Genomic DNA, 18,621 nt, shown 5'->3' with positions numbered 1-18,621 from the left:
GTTAGGGCTGGGCTCAATTGATTATATAGTGAAAATACATTACCTCTTTAAGAATCTTCTTCTTTGCTATTATGTATTAAAAAACTTACCAAGTACATAATTATGTTAAATAAGACTGCCTTTTCAAAAATTGTGAATTTGCTGGCCTATACATAGGGTCAGGGGTTCTGGTGTTAGGGCTGGGCTCTATTGATTATATAGAGAAAATGCATTAAATATTTGAAAATCTTCTTCTCTGTTCCTGAGTATTTGATAAACTAACTAAGTACATAATCATGATGAGCAAGAGTGCCTCTACCAAAATTGTGAAATTCAGGGGCCCAGGGTCAGGGGTTCTGGTGTTAGGGCGGGGCTCTATTGATTATATAGTGAAAATGCATTAAATCTTTGAAAATCTTCTCTGCTACTAGGTATTAAATAAAGTAACTAAGTACATAGTTATGATGAGCAAGAGTGCCTCTACCAAAATTGTGAAATTCAGGGCCCCAGGGTCAGGGGTTCTGGTGTTAGGGCGGGGCTCTATTGATTATATAGAGAAAATGCATTAAATATTTGAAAATCTTCTTCTCTGTTCCTGAGTATTTGATAAACTAACTAAGTACTTAATCATGATGAGCAAGAGTGCCTCTACCAAAATTGTGAATTTTATGGCCCCAGGGTCAGCGGTTCTGGTGTTAGGGCGGGGTTCAATTGATTATATAGTGAAAATGCATTAAATCTTTGAAAATCTTCTTCTCTGCTTCTGAGTATTAAATAAACTAATTAAGGACATAGTTATGATGAGCAAGAATGCTTCTACCAAAATTGTGAATTTTATGGCCCCAGGGTCAGGGGTTATGGTGTTAGGATGTGGCTCTATAATGATTATATGGTGAAAATACATTACATCTATGAAAATCTTTTTCTCTACTCCTGGGTAATAAGCAGAATGAACTATTTACACAGTTATGATGAGATTGGCTCTTCTTCCATAATTGTGAATTTCAAGGCCCCTGGGTCAGAGATACAAAAATGGGGAGGGGGGCTGTGCTTATATACTGAAAATGAATTGTTTGAAATCTGCTTTTTGGTATTAATCACACATTTTTGATAAGCAAGTGTGCCTTTTCAAAAATTGTGCAATGTGTAGACCTAGGGTCAGGGGTTCATGTGCGGTAGGAGCACTCTTGATTATTGCTGAATATTACTGATTAGTTGACATACTTTTTTGTTCCCCTACCCTGCTTATCCATATTAAGTAAACAAACTAAACAATTGCTAAGTCTATAATTATGATTAGCAATGGGGCCTCTTTCAGAATTGTGAATGCCATAGCATCTAGCTTAAAACATGAACCAAATTCAATCATTTGAAAATTGTTGCATGATGTTCAGGTGACCTATAAGGCCCATGAGCCTCTTGTTTAATGTAGTAATGTATATGAAAAATCGTTTAATTATCTTCTCCTCTGATTGATACATGTATCTACATCTTTGTACTTTCAGTTAACCTAGCTTTTCGAGGCCCGAACATAGGTGAGCTTTTCGACGGAAATCAAAGCACATCTCAGACAATTCGAACAGTAAACGTTCAGCTTGGAGGCGTTTTTATCGTTTCTGCTGTGAATGTACATGGTAAAATTCCTCAAGTGTTTGAAACATAATCAAAAAGAATATATTTTTTGAAAAGGACACAAAAAATAATCTGTTTTGTAATTGTTTTGTCTCTCTTTCTCATACTTGATTATGTAATATGATCACAGGACCTGACTATCAAAATCAAGGATAGTTATCTATTATTTGTACGTTCAAATCTGTTTTCCTTGAAGTTTTTCCAGGAGATTCTCCTCATCTGACCATAAAAGACTCTGAAAACAGAACTTGTTACTCTGCTGTTCCATCAACAACTACGATTTACTTCGATCGAGTGTTCAAAACAAAATGTTTGGCAATGTATTTTAGTAAAGAAGTTGCCGTTAAAGAAATAGAGGTGTTTGGTGGTAAGTATATATCTTGTATCATTTATCTAAAGTTCTTTTTAAAAGGAAATCTGCTGATTAATGTTTTAACTAGTTTTCGCAGTTTGGATAAAATTTACCTGGACGGGAAATACCGTTATTTACCACTTGTAATTCCCACCACCGGTATTTCCCGACCAACCCTGAATTTAATTATCTTATATATACTATAGGCATGAATATTGCCCTCTGGAAAGCTGCTGAACAATCGACAAATCTGAATGAAGCTTACACGTCTGATAAAGCTGTAGACGGTTTAGGTAATGGTGATGATATGAACACATGCTCACACACATCTGAAATTTCCACACCTCCAACCTGGAACGTTAGTTTGGCGAATAATTTCTCTGTGACTTCAATGTACATTGTCAATAGAAAAGACTTCCGTGAGTAAATCTTTAACTATTTTGAAATGTTAAATATGGTAATTTATCACTTAAGTAGTTAATGGATAAATTCAAGATAGATTTTATTAGACATTACTTTGTGTAAACTTAACTGTTCCAATTCTAACATTACAAAAACGGAAAATCAGTATACAAATGGTGTACATGCCTAAAAATAGAATTTTTGCTTTACCCAACCAGGTTTCAATGACCAATTGTGTGAGTCTGTGCGTGAGGGGGCGTGTTTATAAGAGAGCGAGTGTGTGTTTTCGTTCAGAAATCAGAAAAAATACTCTGTATGCGACCTTTGATCAAAGAAGTGCGTGCTAAAACATACAGTATGATGTCTGCAGGGGGATTCCTTTGGGAAAAAAATTAAAACAATGACAAATATATTTATTCTTCGAGTGAAAAAATTGTTGCAAATCGATTAATAAACACAAAAATGTTTACCATAGATAGCCAAGCCATTAAGTAAACACCACACCATAATTTCAATGTTTTTCCACAAGATATTGGCAGTTGGGTTGACTGGGTGTAGACACCAAGGCACTGGATGACTAGCAGGAGATGTAATAGTCATTCGCTGCAAATTATTTGACTTGAAACTGGGAGACTGCTTCTGGTGTAACCATACAATTATCGGTAATTAGCAACTGCATATCTGGTCCAAAAAAAGTACGCAGTGCTTGCCGGGAAATTTTGTTTTCTTTCCTTCTCTTTTATTTGACCTATTGCTACCTGTTTTCGTATGTCGTTCGTTGTTCGTCGTTCGTCGTCAATCGATCGTAAACTTTTGAACATTTTCAGCTTCTTCTCTGGAACCACTGAGCCAATGTCAACCAATTTTTGTAAATAACATTTATGTGTAAAGGAGAACAAAAATTGTGAAATTCATTGTCCCTGCTCCCCTGGGGCCTGAGGGGTGGGGCCAAAACCACTAAAATAGTTGCAATCTTTAAAAATCTTCTTTACTCCTTGGCATCAAGCAGACAAACTGATTGTATGATTGTAATACGCACTGAGTCCTCTATCAAACTTATGAAAATCATGGCCCCAGGGTCAGGGGTTCTAATTAATGCTAGGGCGGGGCTATATAAATTATATAGTTAAAGTGCATTATGTTTTTGAAAATCTTCTTCTCTGCTCCTGGGAATTAAACTAACCAGGTTAATGTATTGTTATGATTGGCAAAAGTGTCTCTTCCAAAATTGTGAATTTCATCGCCCAGGGGTCAGGGGTTCTGGAGTTAGAGCGGGGCTCTATTGATTATATAGTGAAATTCCAATAATTCTTTGAAAATCATCTCCTCTGCTCCTGGGTATAAAGCTAATGTATTAAGTATATAGTTATGATCAGGAAGCGTGCCTCCTCTGAAATTGTGATTTTTATGGCCCCGGGGTCAGGTGTTTTGGAGTAAGAGCGGGGATCTATTGATTTTTTTTAGTGAAAAATGCCTTAATTGTATGAAAATCTTCTTCTCCGCTCCCGAGTTATAAACAAACTAACTATGTACACAGTTATTATGAAGAAGGATGCTTCTTCTAACATTGTGAATTTCATGGCCCATGGGTTTCTGGTGTTAGGGTGGGGCTGTATTGATTTCATAGTGAAAATGCATTAATTCTTTGAAAATCCATCTCTCTGCTCTTGAGTATTGAACAAACTAACTACGTGCATAGTTTTTATAATGAAGGGTACCTATTCGAAACTTGTGAATTTCATCGCCCATGGGTCGGGGGTTCTGGAGTTAGAGCGGGCCCTATTGATTATATAGTGAAAATGCAATAAGTCTTTGAAAAACTTCTCCTCTGCTCCTGGGTATAAAGCTGATGAATTAAGTACATAGTTATGATCAGGAAGCATGCCTCTTCTGAAATTGTGAATTTCATGGGTTAGGGGTTCTGGTGTTAGGGCGGGGCTAGCGCTGTATTGATTATTAGGATGGGGCTGTATTAATTATGTACTGAAAATGCATTAACTCTTCTCTGCTCCTGGGTATAAAACGAACTAATTACATACATATTTATGTTGAAGAAGGGCGCCTCTTTAAATTGTGAATTTCGTGGCCCAAGGGTAAGGAGTTCTGGTGTTAGGGAGGTGTATTGATTATATAGTGAACATGCATTAATTCTTTGAAAATCTTCTCCTCTGCTCCTTGGTTTAAAACAAACTGACTACATACTAAGTGTTTATAAGTCTTAATATGATTCCAGCTGATTATCGATGAATAAATAAGCATTTTACAAGAAAACAAGAAAAGATGTTTATAGAAGACGACAGTAATGTAGAACTATGTCAAGATAATGTAGGTGTATGATTGATTTATTAATACATACGAGCTTGAAGCGGGGGTGCCCGAAAATGAGTTAGATACCTTGTGGTAAATAAAGGTACATGTAAAGGTACCCCGTATACGAAACAAGTGCCTGTGCCCGTGGATCTAGGGTATCATAAAGGACGGGGGGGTCTTATTAATACTGAAAATGAATTAATTCTTTGAAATCTTCTCAATTTTATCTATCAAGAATTTATGATGAGCAGTGGTACCTTTTCCAAAATTGTGAAATGTGTGGACCTAGGGTCAGGGTTTTTTGTGGAGTGGGGGCATTGCTGTGTATAACTGATTAGTTGAAATGCATTGTTTGTTTCTCTACTCTGCCTTTGGGTATTAAGTAACCAAACTAAACATGTTAAAAGTATAGTTATGATGAGCAATTGTGAATTTCATGGCTCTGGTTTAAAACATGATCCAAATTCAATTGTTTGAAAGTTGTTGCATGATGCTCATGTGACCTATAAGGCCCATGGGTCTCTTATTTAATACTATTTAAGGTTGTTTTGTATTTTATCGCACTGTTTGTTTTTTTATAATTATTTTTTTCAAAAAAATTTTAAAATTAGGTAAGAGTGATAATAGAAATTTGCTTCAAATACAGATGTATGTTCTTTCTTTCTTTTATAAGTTTAATTGAAGCTAAGAAGTATCATACAAAACGATTAACAAAAAGCACTATTAATGTCCAGCGACATCTTTTAAAAATGTTAAATTTCTATGAGAAGTATCATATTTCCAGGAAAAAAAAATAATTAATTACTTGAAATTGACAAAAAAAAAAAATAAATAAAAAGCGCGTCATATTTTTACTCAGATTTATTAGCACAAAGCAGTTTTGCAAGTGTTGGATTAAAACCAAATTCAAGATGCTAACGAAAATTAATAATATGATAGAGCTTATTGTAAGGTACACAATTTTTTTAACGTCAAAACGAGGCTCGAGCTCAATTTTATAAAGTTAGTTTGCTTTTTGCCGTCTCGCCAAATTTGATCCCAAGACAAGGACGGCTGTTCTTTAATTTATATTTTTGTCGATAAGAATATTTTAAAAGAATATGAATATATTTCTTATATCAAGACACAGCAAAGATATTCTTTCACTTCCATATTTAGATAGATTATTATATGCTTAACTTAATTCCTTATTCTTAATATTTTTTCCTTTTTGATAATTCTAATTGAAAATGTGTTTCATTTAAAATTATAGAGACACGTATAAATAAATTTACTGTGTATGGGAAACAAGGAGAAACGATTAAAAATATTTACAATGACACATCCAGCGACTCTAGGGATGTCATATGGATAGATGGACGGTATTGGAAACCAGAGCTACTAAGTGAGATTATCGTCGACGGTAAAAACTTAAAGGATGGGTTGACTGATAATAAGATATTAACACTGTGTGAAGTTTTTATATTAGGTATGTTTTCTATAATAAATTCTATAAATATTTTAGTCATTTCACATAATATTTAATATTGTGCAAAATTCATTTTTTTCCAATCTTTTGAACGCCACTTTTTCTTTAGTTCGGTACAATATAAGCATACTGTGAAGTAAGTCATCATTTTATCATTAAGTTTTTGGGAGGTTACATGTACCTAGTAAAATATTCAAATATGAAACATATGTATCAGACTCTGTGGTATCAAATATATCATACGTGTATTATGAGTTCACTGAGTTGCACAGAGTCGACATTTGAATTGAAGTACGAGTATCTATCGTTAAATGATAATACAACGTCAATATATCAAAATATCAAGGTGAAGGCCACAGCAAGTGTTTTCTTTTTCTCATATTTAAGTTTAAGGATAATCTCTGCTTCATATGAATACAAAATATCTTTGTGATTAACGAATACATAGTCTCTAATATTTACAAAGCATGCAGGCCTTTGGAAAATGGCAATGATGACTGCAGAAGTTTTTGTCCAAAAAAATGCCAGCAAAGTGAACTTTGTCTCAATGAAAACTTTACGTGTCCTAAATGCATTCCCGGATGGAAAGGGGATTACTGTCAGAATGGTTTGTAGAATTCTTCAATTTTTTAAATTTTCAATCTTAATCGTTTTTTTCTATTATCAGATGTATTAGTCTGCACTTTATTCAATACAGAGTTCAAACTAATTATAATATAAAATATATATATATATATATATATATATATATATATATATATATATATATATATATATATATATATATATATATATATATATATATATCATGTTCACTCTTTTCTTATTCAGTTTTATTTCATTATTTCTTCGAGAGAGGAAATATTTTGCCTCTAAATATTTATTTTATCCAAAACATCTTACAAGTTATTGATATCAATGTTATAAAATAGAGAGGTATCGTAGACTAACTTGTACTTGTACGTGTATAGTACAAGTAATAGAATTACACGTAAGGGTTCACATCACTTTTCTTGTTTAGTAATTATTACTTGTACTTGTAAATGCTTCAAATGCAAACTAATGGTTTTTCTTTGGATTCATTTCATTTTTAGTAGGTGTATCCACTTTAATTTATAACAAACATCAATACTGAATTAAATAAATGCTTATATTTATGAAAATAAATTAAAAATGAGTTTTTATAGCATTGGTTTGTCAAATCATATGTTGAAAGTCAACATTAGTGTTTTTATTGCTTAACAGCCGAATTATTTACCATAAGGAACACACACACTTTGATTGAAAACAAACGCAATTAAGAAAATATAAGCTACAAGTTTGCACTTACGGGTACTCAGCGATCTACACGTACAATGGATACGTGTAGAATATCATCATTACCAAATGTGATAACGTAATACACATCTTTTCCCTGTTACACGTACAAGTACACGTACATGATGGTTTGCGAAACCTCTCTAATATCTATATGTACATTCTTTTATTTTGTTAAATTTCATACATTTGATTCCGTGAAGGCTATCAGTGACTGATCGAAAAGAAAAAAGCACCTTCAATAAAATTTTTAAATTTCAATCATTAGAGAGGTTTAGCAAACCAACGTGTACGCGTAAGTGTACGTGTAGCACCAGAAATCTGTGCAAAACGTCATCACACTTGCTAATGACGAATTTCTACACGTATCCTCTTACGCAGGTTACGTGTAGATTGCCAAGTACACGTAAGTCTAAACTTGTAGCTTATAATTCTTTAACTGCTTTTTATTTTTTGAAAAGTGTGCGTTTTTCTAAAATCTGAATATTTAATGCAAATAATGTTAAAAGAACTGAACGTCAGTAATTGAAAAATATTAATTTATAGGCAGTTAAAACCACAAAATCTAGATTTTCGAAACATGCTTTGACCGATTAAGAATATAAGCAATCTATACAATCTTTTTCTCATATGTAAATGCATATATTTATTAAAAAGGGTGATATACGTATTAAAATCATTGCTCTTTCGGATGACTTTTAAATGAAACCACTTTTACATTAAATACCTTACAAGTACAAGTACAGGTTATACTTTGCTAAACAAGACAAAAATATTAACGTGTACGTGTAATTCTTACTTGTAATTTACACGTACATGTACATGTACAAGTGAGCTCCCAGATAGCATGACTATGTTGGGCCAACGTTTGTTAAAGGTTGTATGGTTGGTGTTGGGGGAACAACGTTGGGCCAACGTTGGACCAATGTTACCAAGTCAACCTTCTCGACCATGACGGAATTCCTATGTTGGCCCAATGTTGGTACAACGTAAGCAACTTCCTTTCACTTTAGTTTCCAAGGAAGGAAGGATCCTGGTGTTGGCCCAACGTTGGCCCAATGGTTATAATACACCCTTAAAGAAGTGTATTTACAAGTTGGTAGTAGTATGTTGGCCCAACGTTGTAGTAATACACCCTTAAATAAAAATAAAGTGTCTTATCAAGTTTTTAGTAGTATGTTGGCTCAACGTTGGCACAATGTTTGTAATACATCCTTAAAGAAACTGCCTTATCAAGTTGGAAGTAGAATGTTTCCCCAACGTTGCCCCGATGTTTCTAATACACCCTTAAACGAAAATTTGTCTTATTAAGTTGGTAGTATTATGTTGGCCCAACGTTGGCCCATTGTTTGTAATACACTCTTAAAGAAAGTGCCTTATCAAGTTGGTAGTAGTATGTTGGCCCAACGTTGGCAGAATGTTTGTAATACACACAAGTGTTATTTTGTTTAGTTGTTTCAAAGATGGGATATTTATATTGGGCCAACGTTGGCACGTTTATTATACTGCCAACTAATTGATGGTGTCAATTTTGTAATTAGCTGCTGAACTTTACGATGGGACAACGTTGGCACATTCTGAAATAATTAAGAGGACTTTCTATGTCCATGCTTATCATTGGATGACTGCTTTTGTTAAGATATGATATTTTCAACATTTTAATTTTGCACTTAAGGGATCACAGCACCAAAGAGTGTTTTATTCTATTTTTTGAATTGTGTTTATGCTTATTTATTTGTAATTACCCAGATAGCAGAACATCGTTGCCATATCTTACATTATGGTTCTATTATCTATGTCGGGTTACCTTGATTAGGTCAACAATGGCCCAACATGGAATATTGATAGCTGGTTATGTATAACGGTGCGCTAATTTTGGGCTAACTGTTGGCATTAGGCCTATATCATAAAACTATTATCATGAGAGAAAATATTTGTTTGGGGATTGGCATCGGCCCTACGTTTGCCCAATATATCATGAATTTGACTGAGAATCATGGGTTGACAACAACCGGGCTACTTGTAATATCCGCGCCATTTTTAATCTGCCACGAGCGAGCGTAATGAGACTGATACTTTGCATATCTGCATCCACTTTGTAAGTATTAATAATATGATTGCCTAGGCATAGCTGAATTGCCGTTTAGTTTTTAAACGATATCATGTACATATCTGTGTAAATCAGACATGGGGAAGTGTAGAGGCCAGGTGCTGTTGGCTCAGCACTGCACCCCAGATAGCATGCTAACATTGGGCCAATGTTGGGCTAATGTAATCGGTTACATCGGGCCAATGTTGGCAAATGACATCGACCCAATTTAAGTTTGCTCATCGGCCCAATGTTGGCCCGGTATGTTGGGTCAACGTTGACCCAATGTAGAGTGTTATTGCAGCCCGGAGGACCGGGCTGCTCTATACATATAAGTTTAAGTGCTGGCGTAGGGGATTGGGGTGGGAGTAGTTATTTAGAATTAAAGGTTTTCTTAACATTGAAAAGATTGTTAATCGGAATGTTCTTTCCTTTTATAAATTACGAGATACATAATATATTTACTTCTATAAAGTGAATCTGTAAAAATATATATGTTTTTCATATTTAATATATAAAGTTACTTATTATTTACCATCGAAAAAACGACAGGTCCCCTTTTTTAGAACATCGAATTTTACTTCTCGCATAAAAACGTACTCTGCACAGTTCGTGTTTTATATTCTAAAAATGAAAGTTAATACATTTTTGAATATAGGTGATGCATGTGTCTAACTTCAATTTATATTTTATGCAGCAACATTTACTTGAGGAATTGATCAAGTTTAAAAAATGGTTTCGTTTTTGTTTGATTTTTATCGGACTATAAGTTTTCAAAATATTCGCGACTATCGTCTCCATCAATTAGACGCACGCCTTTTCACACATATCGAAGCGGTTTGACGATCAAGACTCATTTTCATTGTTGCTAGCGCTCTCGAGCGCTAGCAACTACTTTGAATACGCATGCTCGGCCGCCATGGCCGTGCATTCTGGGAAAATTGTGAAAACTACTACAGATAGACCGTACGATAACAATTTCGTTGTATCATGTTGTAGCATGAAATAACTGTTTATTTATTGTGTAGCTTATACTTTAAATATAATTTCATAATTATAATATTTCAAATTCTGGGGGGTTTTTTGCTGACGGAAAAGCCCGATTCATTATCTGATTGTTCTAAACAAGACAAGGGAGATGACCCAAAGGACCAAACAATCTACTTCACATGCGTTCCAAACTCTCTGGACTCTTTACACAACATACACTTTGAGTTATTTTCTATATTCCTCTCAACTCTCATGTATTTTCTTTGCTAAATTGCCAAGAAATTCTCTTCTTTAAATCAGCCCATACATGCAATGTCTCAATCGGCACCTTCTTCATATTATATAGAGCCCCCCCCCCCTCCAGTAAAGTCAGATTATATAGAGCCCCCCCCCCCCTCTCCTGTAAAGGTCATAATTATATGTTCCGTTGCGCCAAAAGTCCAATAGGTCACCCACTCCCCTTGTTTTTTAACCTGTGTCTATAAAATGGATACAAATCACAAAACAATAATAACTTTATCACTCTCCAGCCTCGATAAAGATTAAAGAATTCAGCAAAATAAATCACTTGATCACGGATCTTCCTTTATGTGTTTAAAAATTGCTACGGCGCTAGCTCACCTATCTTTTTTAAAAAGATTAACTTGTTTACTTTATATATTTCCTGGGCGACAATTGATGGTTACATCAATGTTTTCTTGTTTCTACAGATATTGGCCCAACGTTGCGCCAACATTGGCTCAATGAATGCGACATTGTTGGCGAAACGCCAACAAGAACATTAGGCCGATGTTGGCAAATGACGTTGGCCCAGTGTCATTTCGCTCTTTTGCCCAATGTTGGCCCTATATACTGGACCAACATTGGGCCAATGTGTATAAACAATTAATTGTTACAAATCTTTATATTAACAGATCTGATCGTCTCTACAACCAGAAATAAATCTACGACCAATCCTACTTGAAAATACAAGCTAGGTAAAATAAATTTAATATTCTTATACTTTATCAAATCAAAATAAATTATCAGTGATTAAATTTGTTGTTGCTTTACAAGAAAAATAACTAAAATATAGAATAACAAATGTGTTTTGATACTGTTAAAACAATAAATAATTTGCCCCTTCTTTAGATTGAAATTTGTGTCTAGTAGAATACATTTCCGAAGTCTACCACTTAATTTACTTATATACACTTAAACGTCGATTACATGATCAAACATTTTGAAAATGTTGAACATGTTGAAGTTAAAACAAAATTTATTCAGTACTAACATAAATTGGGTTCTTTCATTTAAAAGTTCAGTGTAACGACAAATTTTCAATACATTTTTTTTATATGGGCAACATTGGATCAAACGTTGTGATGATGATGATCAAGCGTAGAAATGTTATGCATAAATGCCTTCATCACGCAAGCTAATCACTTAATCACACCAAGACACAAAAAAGACAGTTATTCCTAATTGACAGCTTAAACATATAGTGATATACTTGTAAATTTAATCGTATGTTTACTCTTTACTGAGAAAAGTAACAAATGTATAAAGTACCAAATATACAATTTTAGTGCTACTGGAGATTCTAAAAAGACATTGAGAACACAATCAAAGAATAGCTAATGTATGCCAAGGACAGGGATGGGGGAGGAAGAAACGGACAGAGAAAAAAAGAAAAGAAGGGGGAGGAGGAGACTTGGGAGAGAGAAGAGGAGACTTAGTAGAGGGATCAGAAGGAAAGTGGCAGTGCATAACTTTTTTCTGTAATACATGTATAGTGTGAAATACCTGTAGTTCTACCCTTTTCCGTGTCTGTTTGTCGGTTACAAACAAGATGCAGATGCCAAAAACATTTCTTTGTGTAAGTAAACAAAATGACGGGATTCATTTTAGTATTATTTTAGGAACAGGAGGGCTTTGTTTATTTGTTAGACGTGCTTATTGATACCTGTAATTTACTGAACTTGTGCATAACTTTACATCAGAGAGGGAGTATACAGTCATGTAACCCTACATGTATCGCTTGAAGTGAGCATCAACTAGTTCTTTAATTATTAATGTTTTCTTCATGCACTGAACAATAAAATTATAGTATGTCATAATTTAATTTTATATTTTGATTTCCTTTTTCTCAGTTTTTTAATAAATGTAGAGCTACTTACAGTGCAATACTTGTTGAAGGAAATTCTATGAGATATTGAGAATATGTATTAAACTATAAATCTAGCATATATAGATAGTATTAAAGGGTTTTACCATGAAACTGTACTACAAAACTAGTATAACCTGATTGTATATATTTGTTTGTCAATTTTGAGGACAAATAGCCAACCAGTGAAGAGCAAATGAGTTGTCGTGATGGAGAGCCAATAAGATACAAACCAACGTTGGCACAAAAATGATGTTTTCCTAACACTGAAAGAATAAGTGGCCCAACAATGGCTCAATGATATCCGTTCGTTGGTTTAACAATAAGCCAACAAGTTGGTCTGATTAAGGGATGATGAGCAAATTACTGTTGGACCAACATTCATTGCTTACAATGGCCCAACTGTACAAAAATGACGTTTGCCCAACACTGAACAAATATATTGGCCCAACAGTGGCCCAATATTAACTGTTACATTGGCCCAACAATAAGCCAACACGTTGGTTTGATTAAGGGCCGATGAGCAAATTACCGTTGGCCTAACATTAATTGCTTACAATGGCCCAACTGTACAAAAATGACGTTTGCCCAATATTGAAATAATACATTGGCCCAACATTGGCCCAACAATAAGCCAACAAGTTGGTTTGATTAAGGGCCAATGAGCAAATTACCGATGGCACAATGTTGAATGCAAACGGTGGCCCAACATAAGGAGCATTGTTGGCCCAACAAAGGTCCAATAATATCCTGCTATCTGGGCTTGCTAAACCTCTCTATTTATTAACTTAACATACATTTATAACAAAGTGAATAAACATACATCTGATGGTGCATCTTTAGAATGAAAAAACCCAGATAATTTAGTTGTCATGTGTAGAGGTTTACGTGTACGTGTAGAAATTCGTCATTAGCGAGAGTGATGACGTAATGCACATATTTCTGGTGATACACGTACATGTACGCGTACACGTTGGTTTGCTGAACCTCTCTATTTTTAAGAGGTGACGTGTAATCAGACACTGTTGATGAAAAACGCCCTGAGTTACAAACCAAGAAAACCACGGTACTCCTTCAACGAAACCATACACTACAGCTGTGCAGATGGTTACCTTCTCAGAGGATCTACATACGCTGTCTGTGCTCAGGATTCTTCTTTTCAATTCCATGAAGGAGAATCTATTTGTGAAGGTTTGTTTTTTAAGCTTTTTTTATTTGTTCAATAAATGCAGTAAATGTAAAGTATATTATCCGCATCGATATTTTGGAATAGATTTTTAATTTTTAACATGAATGAATTTTACGCGGATATCAGTTTTTTCATGAGACCATACAAGTTAAAAGTCCGGTGTTGCAACTAGTGTTGGCACAAAAAAAAATCAATTTCTGTTCGTTATCTTTACCGTTTACATTCAAAAATGCATAAATTTAAGTAAATTAGTTTGATAGTGGTAGTAATACTAAGCTATTCTGTCATTTTTAAGAGGTGACGTGTAATCAGACACTGTTGATGAAAAACGCTCTGAGCTACAATCCAAGAAAACCACAGTATTCCTTCAATGAAACCATACACTACAGCTGTGCAGATGGTTACATTCTCAGAGGATCTACAAACGCTGTCTGTGCTCAGGATTCTTCTTTTCAATACCATGAAGGAGAACCTTTTTGTGAAGGTTTTTTTTTTTTTTTGTTTGTTTGTTTTTTGATTTTTTTTTTTTTGTTTGTTTTTTTTTTTTTTTTTTTTTTTTTTTTTTTTTTTTTTTTTTTTTTTAATTGTTTTTTTTTTTGGGGGGGGGCAAATTTTTTTCTTAATTTTTTTGGGGGGGGGGGAGTCTTAATCCTTTCTTGGATGATGAATATTTAAAAAAAAAAAAATGAATTGAACCTGCATTGAACTTGAATTATTTGGATGTGGCATTAGAGTTGCAGGCTTTTCACTATTTTGTTTTGATCAAATATGCGTAAATATCTGCTTATCCATAATTGCTTGTTGTACAGATTTAAAATCTTTAAAATGTCACTGTTTACTAGTATATAAAAGTATAACTTATAGTTATAGTGCTTTTATTACTAACGTAAATTTTTTATCATTTCCAACAGAGTTGACTGCAGAAATGAAATCAAGAATGAGTGTAATTGTCGGCACCACAGTGGGAACAGTTCTAGTTTTTATACTTGTAGTCATTATTTTAGTAAGCATAAGGTAGGTTTTAAAAAAGTACAAATTTACATGAACAAGCAAATTCCAAGACGTGTGGCCCCCCGCAAAAATGTTTTTCGAAAGTTTTTTTCTTCAAATGCTTAAGACAACAGGGTCAAAATTTTTGACCAAAAATGCATATTCGCAAGAAGTAAATTAAATAATATAAAAGCCCCAGGATCAATCATTCAAACATTTTGGCTGAGGTTGAAATTGGTGAATTTGAAAGTCAAGTCAAGGTCAAAAATATTTGTACCCATAAAAAAGTAGCATTTAAAAAATGAAAGCTCTAGCACCGACCGTCCAGAAGTTGTCAAAGCAAATGTCTGGTAAAATTTTGCAAAAGTTCACTATTGGAGTTTTATGAAGAGACTTACTTTTACATTTGAATGCTGACTTTTACATTTTAGTGATTGGAGTTTGTCTATGTTTAAATTATAAAAGTCAGTCGTTAATTGTAAAAGTAAGTCTCTTCATAAAACTCCATTAAAATTATTTCTTTTTAATAGAAGGTATAAAAAGAAACCAAGCATTTATAGAGACATCGATGAATGTCGCTCTATGGACAATCTAGATCACCAGTACGCTCAAGTACATCGGACGACTATAAAACAAGAAAATACGAAAACAACGGGTAAGAAAATGCATCTTTTTATAGACGTACAATAGTATGATATGCTATACTGTATGATATATCACTTACATAGAGACGTCACTATAAATCAGCGACGAGTTCATATTTTGACCTTCACTCGGCATTTGCGGTCATCTAGCAGTAAGGGATCTTTATCGTGCCAACGTCTACTATGACACGGGGCCTCAGTTTTGTGGTCTAATCCGTAGGAACTGTAATTCTCATTCCCGGTGGCGAGCTAATGGCAAAGGAACAGTTGCTACGGTCCATTTTTATTGACTTAGGTCAGTGGCGGCCGATATTCGAACTCACGAAATACCGAACATGGAATGATCGCCACTCTCCTTACTGCGATGTCATGACGGTAGATTGTATGGAGTACAAAATATAAAAATCCAACTTTTCAATGAATTATAATGATTTTATTAAAATAACTTTATATCATTGAGTTGTGACTACAGAATTAAATTTTGCTTTTTTTGTAATGAAAAATGGCATGTTGTTATAATTTCTATACGCTATACGTAGGTACCAGTACTTTAGGTATTGTTAAAATATGGGATATAATATTTGGGATGCAGAAGGCTTAATTTCTTACATTTATATCCACTGAATATTTTCTGTTTATTATTTCTGAATAAAACTGTTATCGATTATCATTCAGTAAAGAACATAGAGCTTAGCACTTGTACAGATTTCTTTAGCTGTGGCTGTTCCATCAAGAAAACATACAATGACGTAGATATTACAACACGTCATCAACTAATCCCCACTTTAAATTGTTATCCTGACAGATCGATATGAATATTAAAAATACATTTATTTGTTGAAATAAAGACCCTCAAAATTGGCGACAATGAATATTATGTAAAATGTTACGAATGTAATTTTTTTCCTTGTTAAATTCATTAGCAAATGTCTCAGAAAAAATGCCGTACTACAACTTCAGCAGTGGTGAAGATAAAACTGAAACAAGCCAACAAAACACGTATTATGATTTCACATCAAAACTAAAGTCTTCATCTACAGCAGTAAAAGTTTCTGACTTCAAGGATTTTGTTGATAATAAAAGAAGAGATAAAGAATACTTTGATGAACAATTTCAAGTAAGTTTTTTTTTATTTAAAATAAATTACTTTAGAAGAAAAAAAACGTTAAAACATACATGCTTTGATAAAGAATTCATATTCAAAGCATGTTTTTGATATTTTTTCAATGAATGTGCTTTTCGTTTTAGCAAGTTTTTTAAGCCCTTTATAATTTGTTCCTTTTTTAATGGTTTATTAGGGTTTATATTTCAAGCATTTAGAATTTTGCTTTGACTGAAAAGGATTTGGTGTTGTCTTTTTTTCTTGCACATATTAACAAGTGTTCCCATTTTTCCTTATGTATTGGGTTAAGGAAATATGAAACATATGAGATAACGAACAGAATTCAAGATAATAAAAAAATCCATAAGACAATACAAAATAGGAGAAGAACAAACACGGACTTCCAAAACATCAGAGGTTGGATCGGGTGCCATGGAGGAGTGAACATCCCCTGCTGACCGGTCACACCTGCCATGTGCTCCTAGTCATGATCGATAAATAACGGGAAGATCTGTCGTAAATTCAGTGTATAAATAATGGACTAACAATTGGTATGAAAAACGTCAGTCGTCATCAAACTTCATAATAAATTGTATTTGTTGAAAAGGTCATTGTATCGACCAAAGGACATACAAAATGATGACTTTAAACAATAAATTAATTCATTCCTGATATCTTCTTGACACGATTCAAAAGGAAAATAAATAATATTATTATAACAATGCAAAGAAAATCAATCTTTATTAAAGCATTTCAGTGTCAAGATCCTGCGGAGGACTTATCATTTCTAAGGCTTTATAAAGTTTCTAATTTTGTAAAATAGTTTTGCTTATATATCAAAGTAAAATTAACCCCATTCTGAGGGCTGTTCAACAGACCTTCTATTGAAGGTATAAAGACCGCGAGCGGTCGCGAATGTTCGCTCTGTTTAAAAGGTCCCAGATTTTAATAAAAATCTTTTTACTGTCTGCGAATAATTTCCTCATTCTTAATAATGTTTGTTCAATCTAGGATTCACATTATAACTGACACAGTCAGGCATTTTACAGAAAATTTCTAAATAATAGGATTTAATGATTTAAATCAAATCGATTTGATGAAGATTCAACCCTCTATGAATTCTTAATCCTTCTAATTAAAGCAATCAATCGCTAAGTCAACTGACTGACACTTTTTTTTAACTTTTAATTTATTTTTCACACTGAATTTTCATTGAATATTCTCATAGTTTCATAGAAACCATGTAAGTGTGGGTTGTACTTTTACATGTATTTTTTGTATTTCTTATATCTCTCGTTGTGTTTTCTGAGTATTATATGTGTAAAAGACAATTTTTTTTTTCAGAAACTTTACTCTGGTCTCCAATTTCCAGCAACTGTTGCTGTGACTTCAGAAAATAGACCAAAGAACAAGTACAAAAACATATATCCCTGTACGAAAATAACATTTACGTAACATTTAATCTCACTGTAATTTAAACATTTTAAACCTTGCTTGGGCAGATTTAATTACACTTTGAGTGTGTTAGGTTGAAGAATCAGTTTTATAGATTTCAAATATTACTGAAACTGATTCACCAACAATCATATCCCTGACAAAAAGGATAAGAATAGAAAGTTTTATTTCTGTGTCTATCAAAATATGATTTCTGGTGATTTTTCAAGCCTTAAATTTCTTTTCTTTTTTTACCTATAGTATAAAATTAGGAAGTATATTTATTTAAATTAGTTTAAAATCAAGTTGATATTCGATATATTTGAGTACTGGTGTAAAAGTTGAAAACTCATGCTTTTTAAATAATTGAAATCAATGCAGAAAAATCATACAAGTCATTTTTCTCATATGTGTTTTTAAGGGGGCCGACTATAGTTTTATTGTGTGAAAACTTCAATAGCGAAACTCTTCATTTTTATACCATATATAACTTACATTAACTTCAGTGTACATGCAAAGTAAAAAATTAGTGCTATTTTTGAGGGACCGTCTCAAAATACAGATACATTTACTATAG

General features: G+C 33.5%; 1 protein-coding gene across 1 annotated transcript in view; it reads left to right on the top strand.

Annotated features, from left to right (window-relative positions):
* Positions 1–1,537: 1,537 nt before the first annotated feature.
* LOC134243482 (receptor-type tyrosine-protein phosphatase alpha-like) overlaps positions 1,538–18,621 on the top strand; it is a 32,498-nt gene continuing 15,414 nt past the window's right edge. Inside the window, exons 1-11 of the mRNA XM_062725749.1 lie at positions 1,538–1,613; positions 1,808–1,978; positions 2,170–2,382; positions 5,928–6,143; positions 6,610–6,750; positions 13,688–13,876; positions 14,170–14,358; positions 14,786–14,888; positions 15,395–15,519; positions 16,432–16,625; positions 17,955–18,042. Coding sequence (XP_062581733.1) covers positions 1,930–1,978; positions 2,170–2,382; positions 5,928–6,143; positions 6,610–6,750; positions 13,688–13,876; positions 14,170–14,358; positions 14,786–14,888; positions 15,395–15,519; positions 16,432–16,625; positions 17,955–18,042 — 1,507 coding nt within the window. The 5' untranslated portion in view covers positions 1,538–1,613; positions 1,808–1,929. The remainder of the gene's footprint in view (positions 1,614–1,807; positions 1,979–2,169; positions 2,383–5,927; positions 6,144–6,609; positions 6,751–13,687; positions 13,877–14,169; positions 14,359–14,785; positions 14,889–15,394; positions 15,520–16,431; positions 16,626–17,954; positions 18,043–18,621) is intronic.

The sequence above is a fragment of the Saccostrea cucullata genome, unplaced genomic scaffold (assembly GCF_032062105.1).
Source record: "Saccostrea cucullata isolate Sc308-1 unplaced genomic scaffold, CSIRO_AGI_Scuc_v1 ctg503, whole genome shotgun sequence".
Classification (NCBI taxonomy): Eukaryota; Metazoa; Mollusca; class Bivalvia; order Ostreida; family Ostreidae; genus Saccostrea; species Saccostrea cuccullata.
Note: the sequence above shows the minus strand (reverse complement) of the source record. Positions and strands in the feature narration are given on the sequence as shown.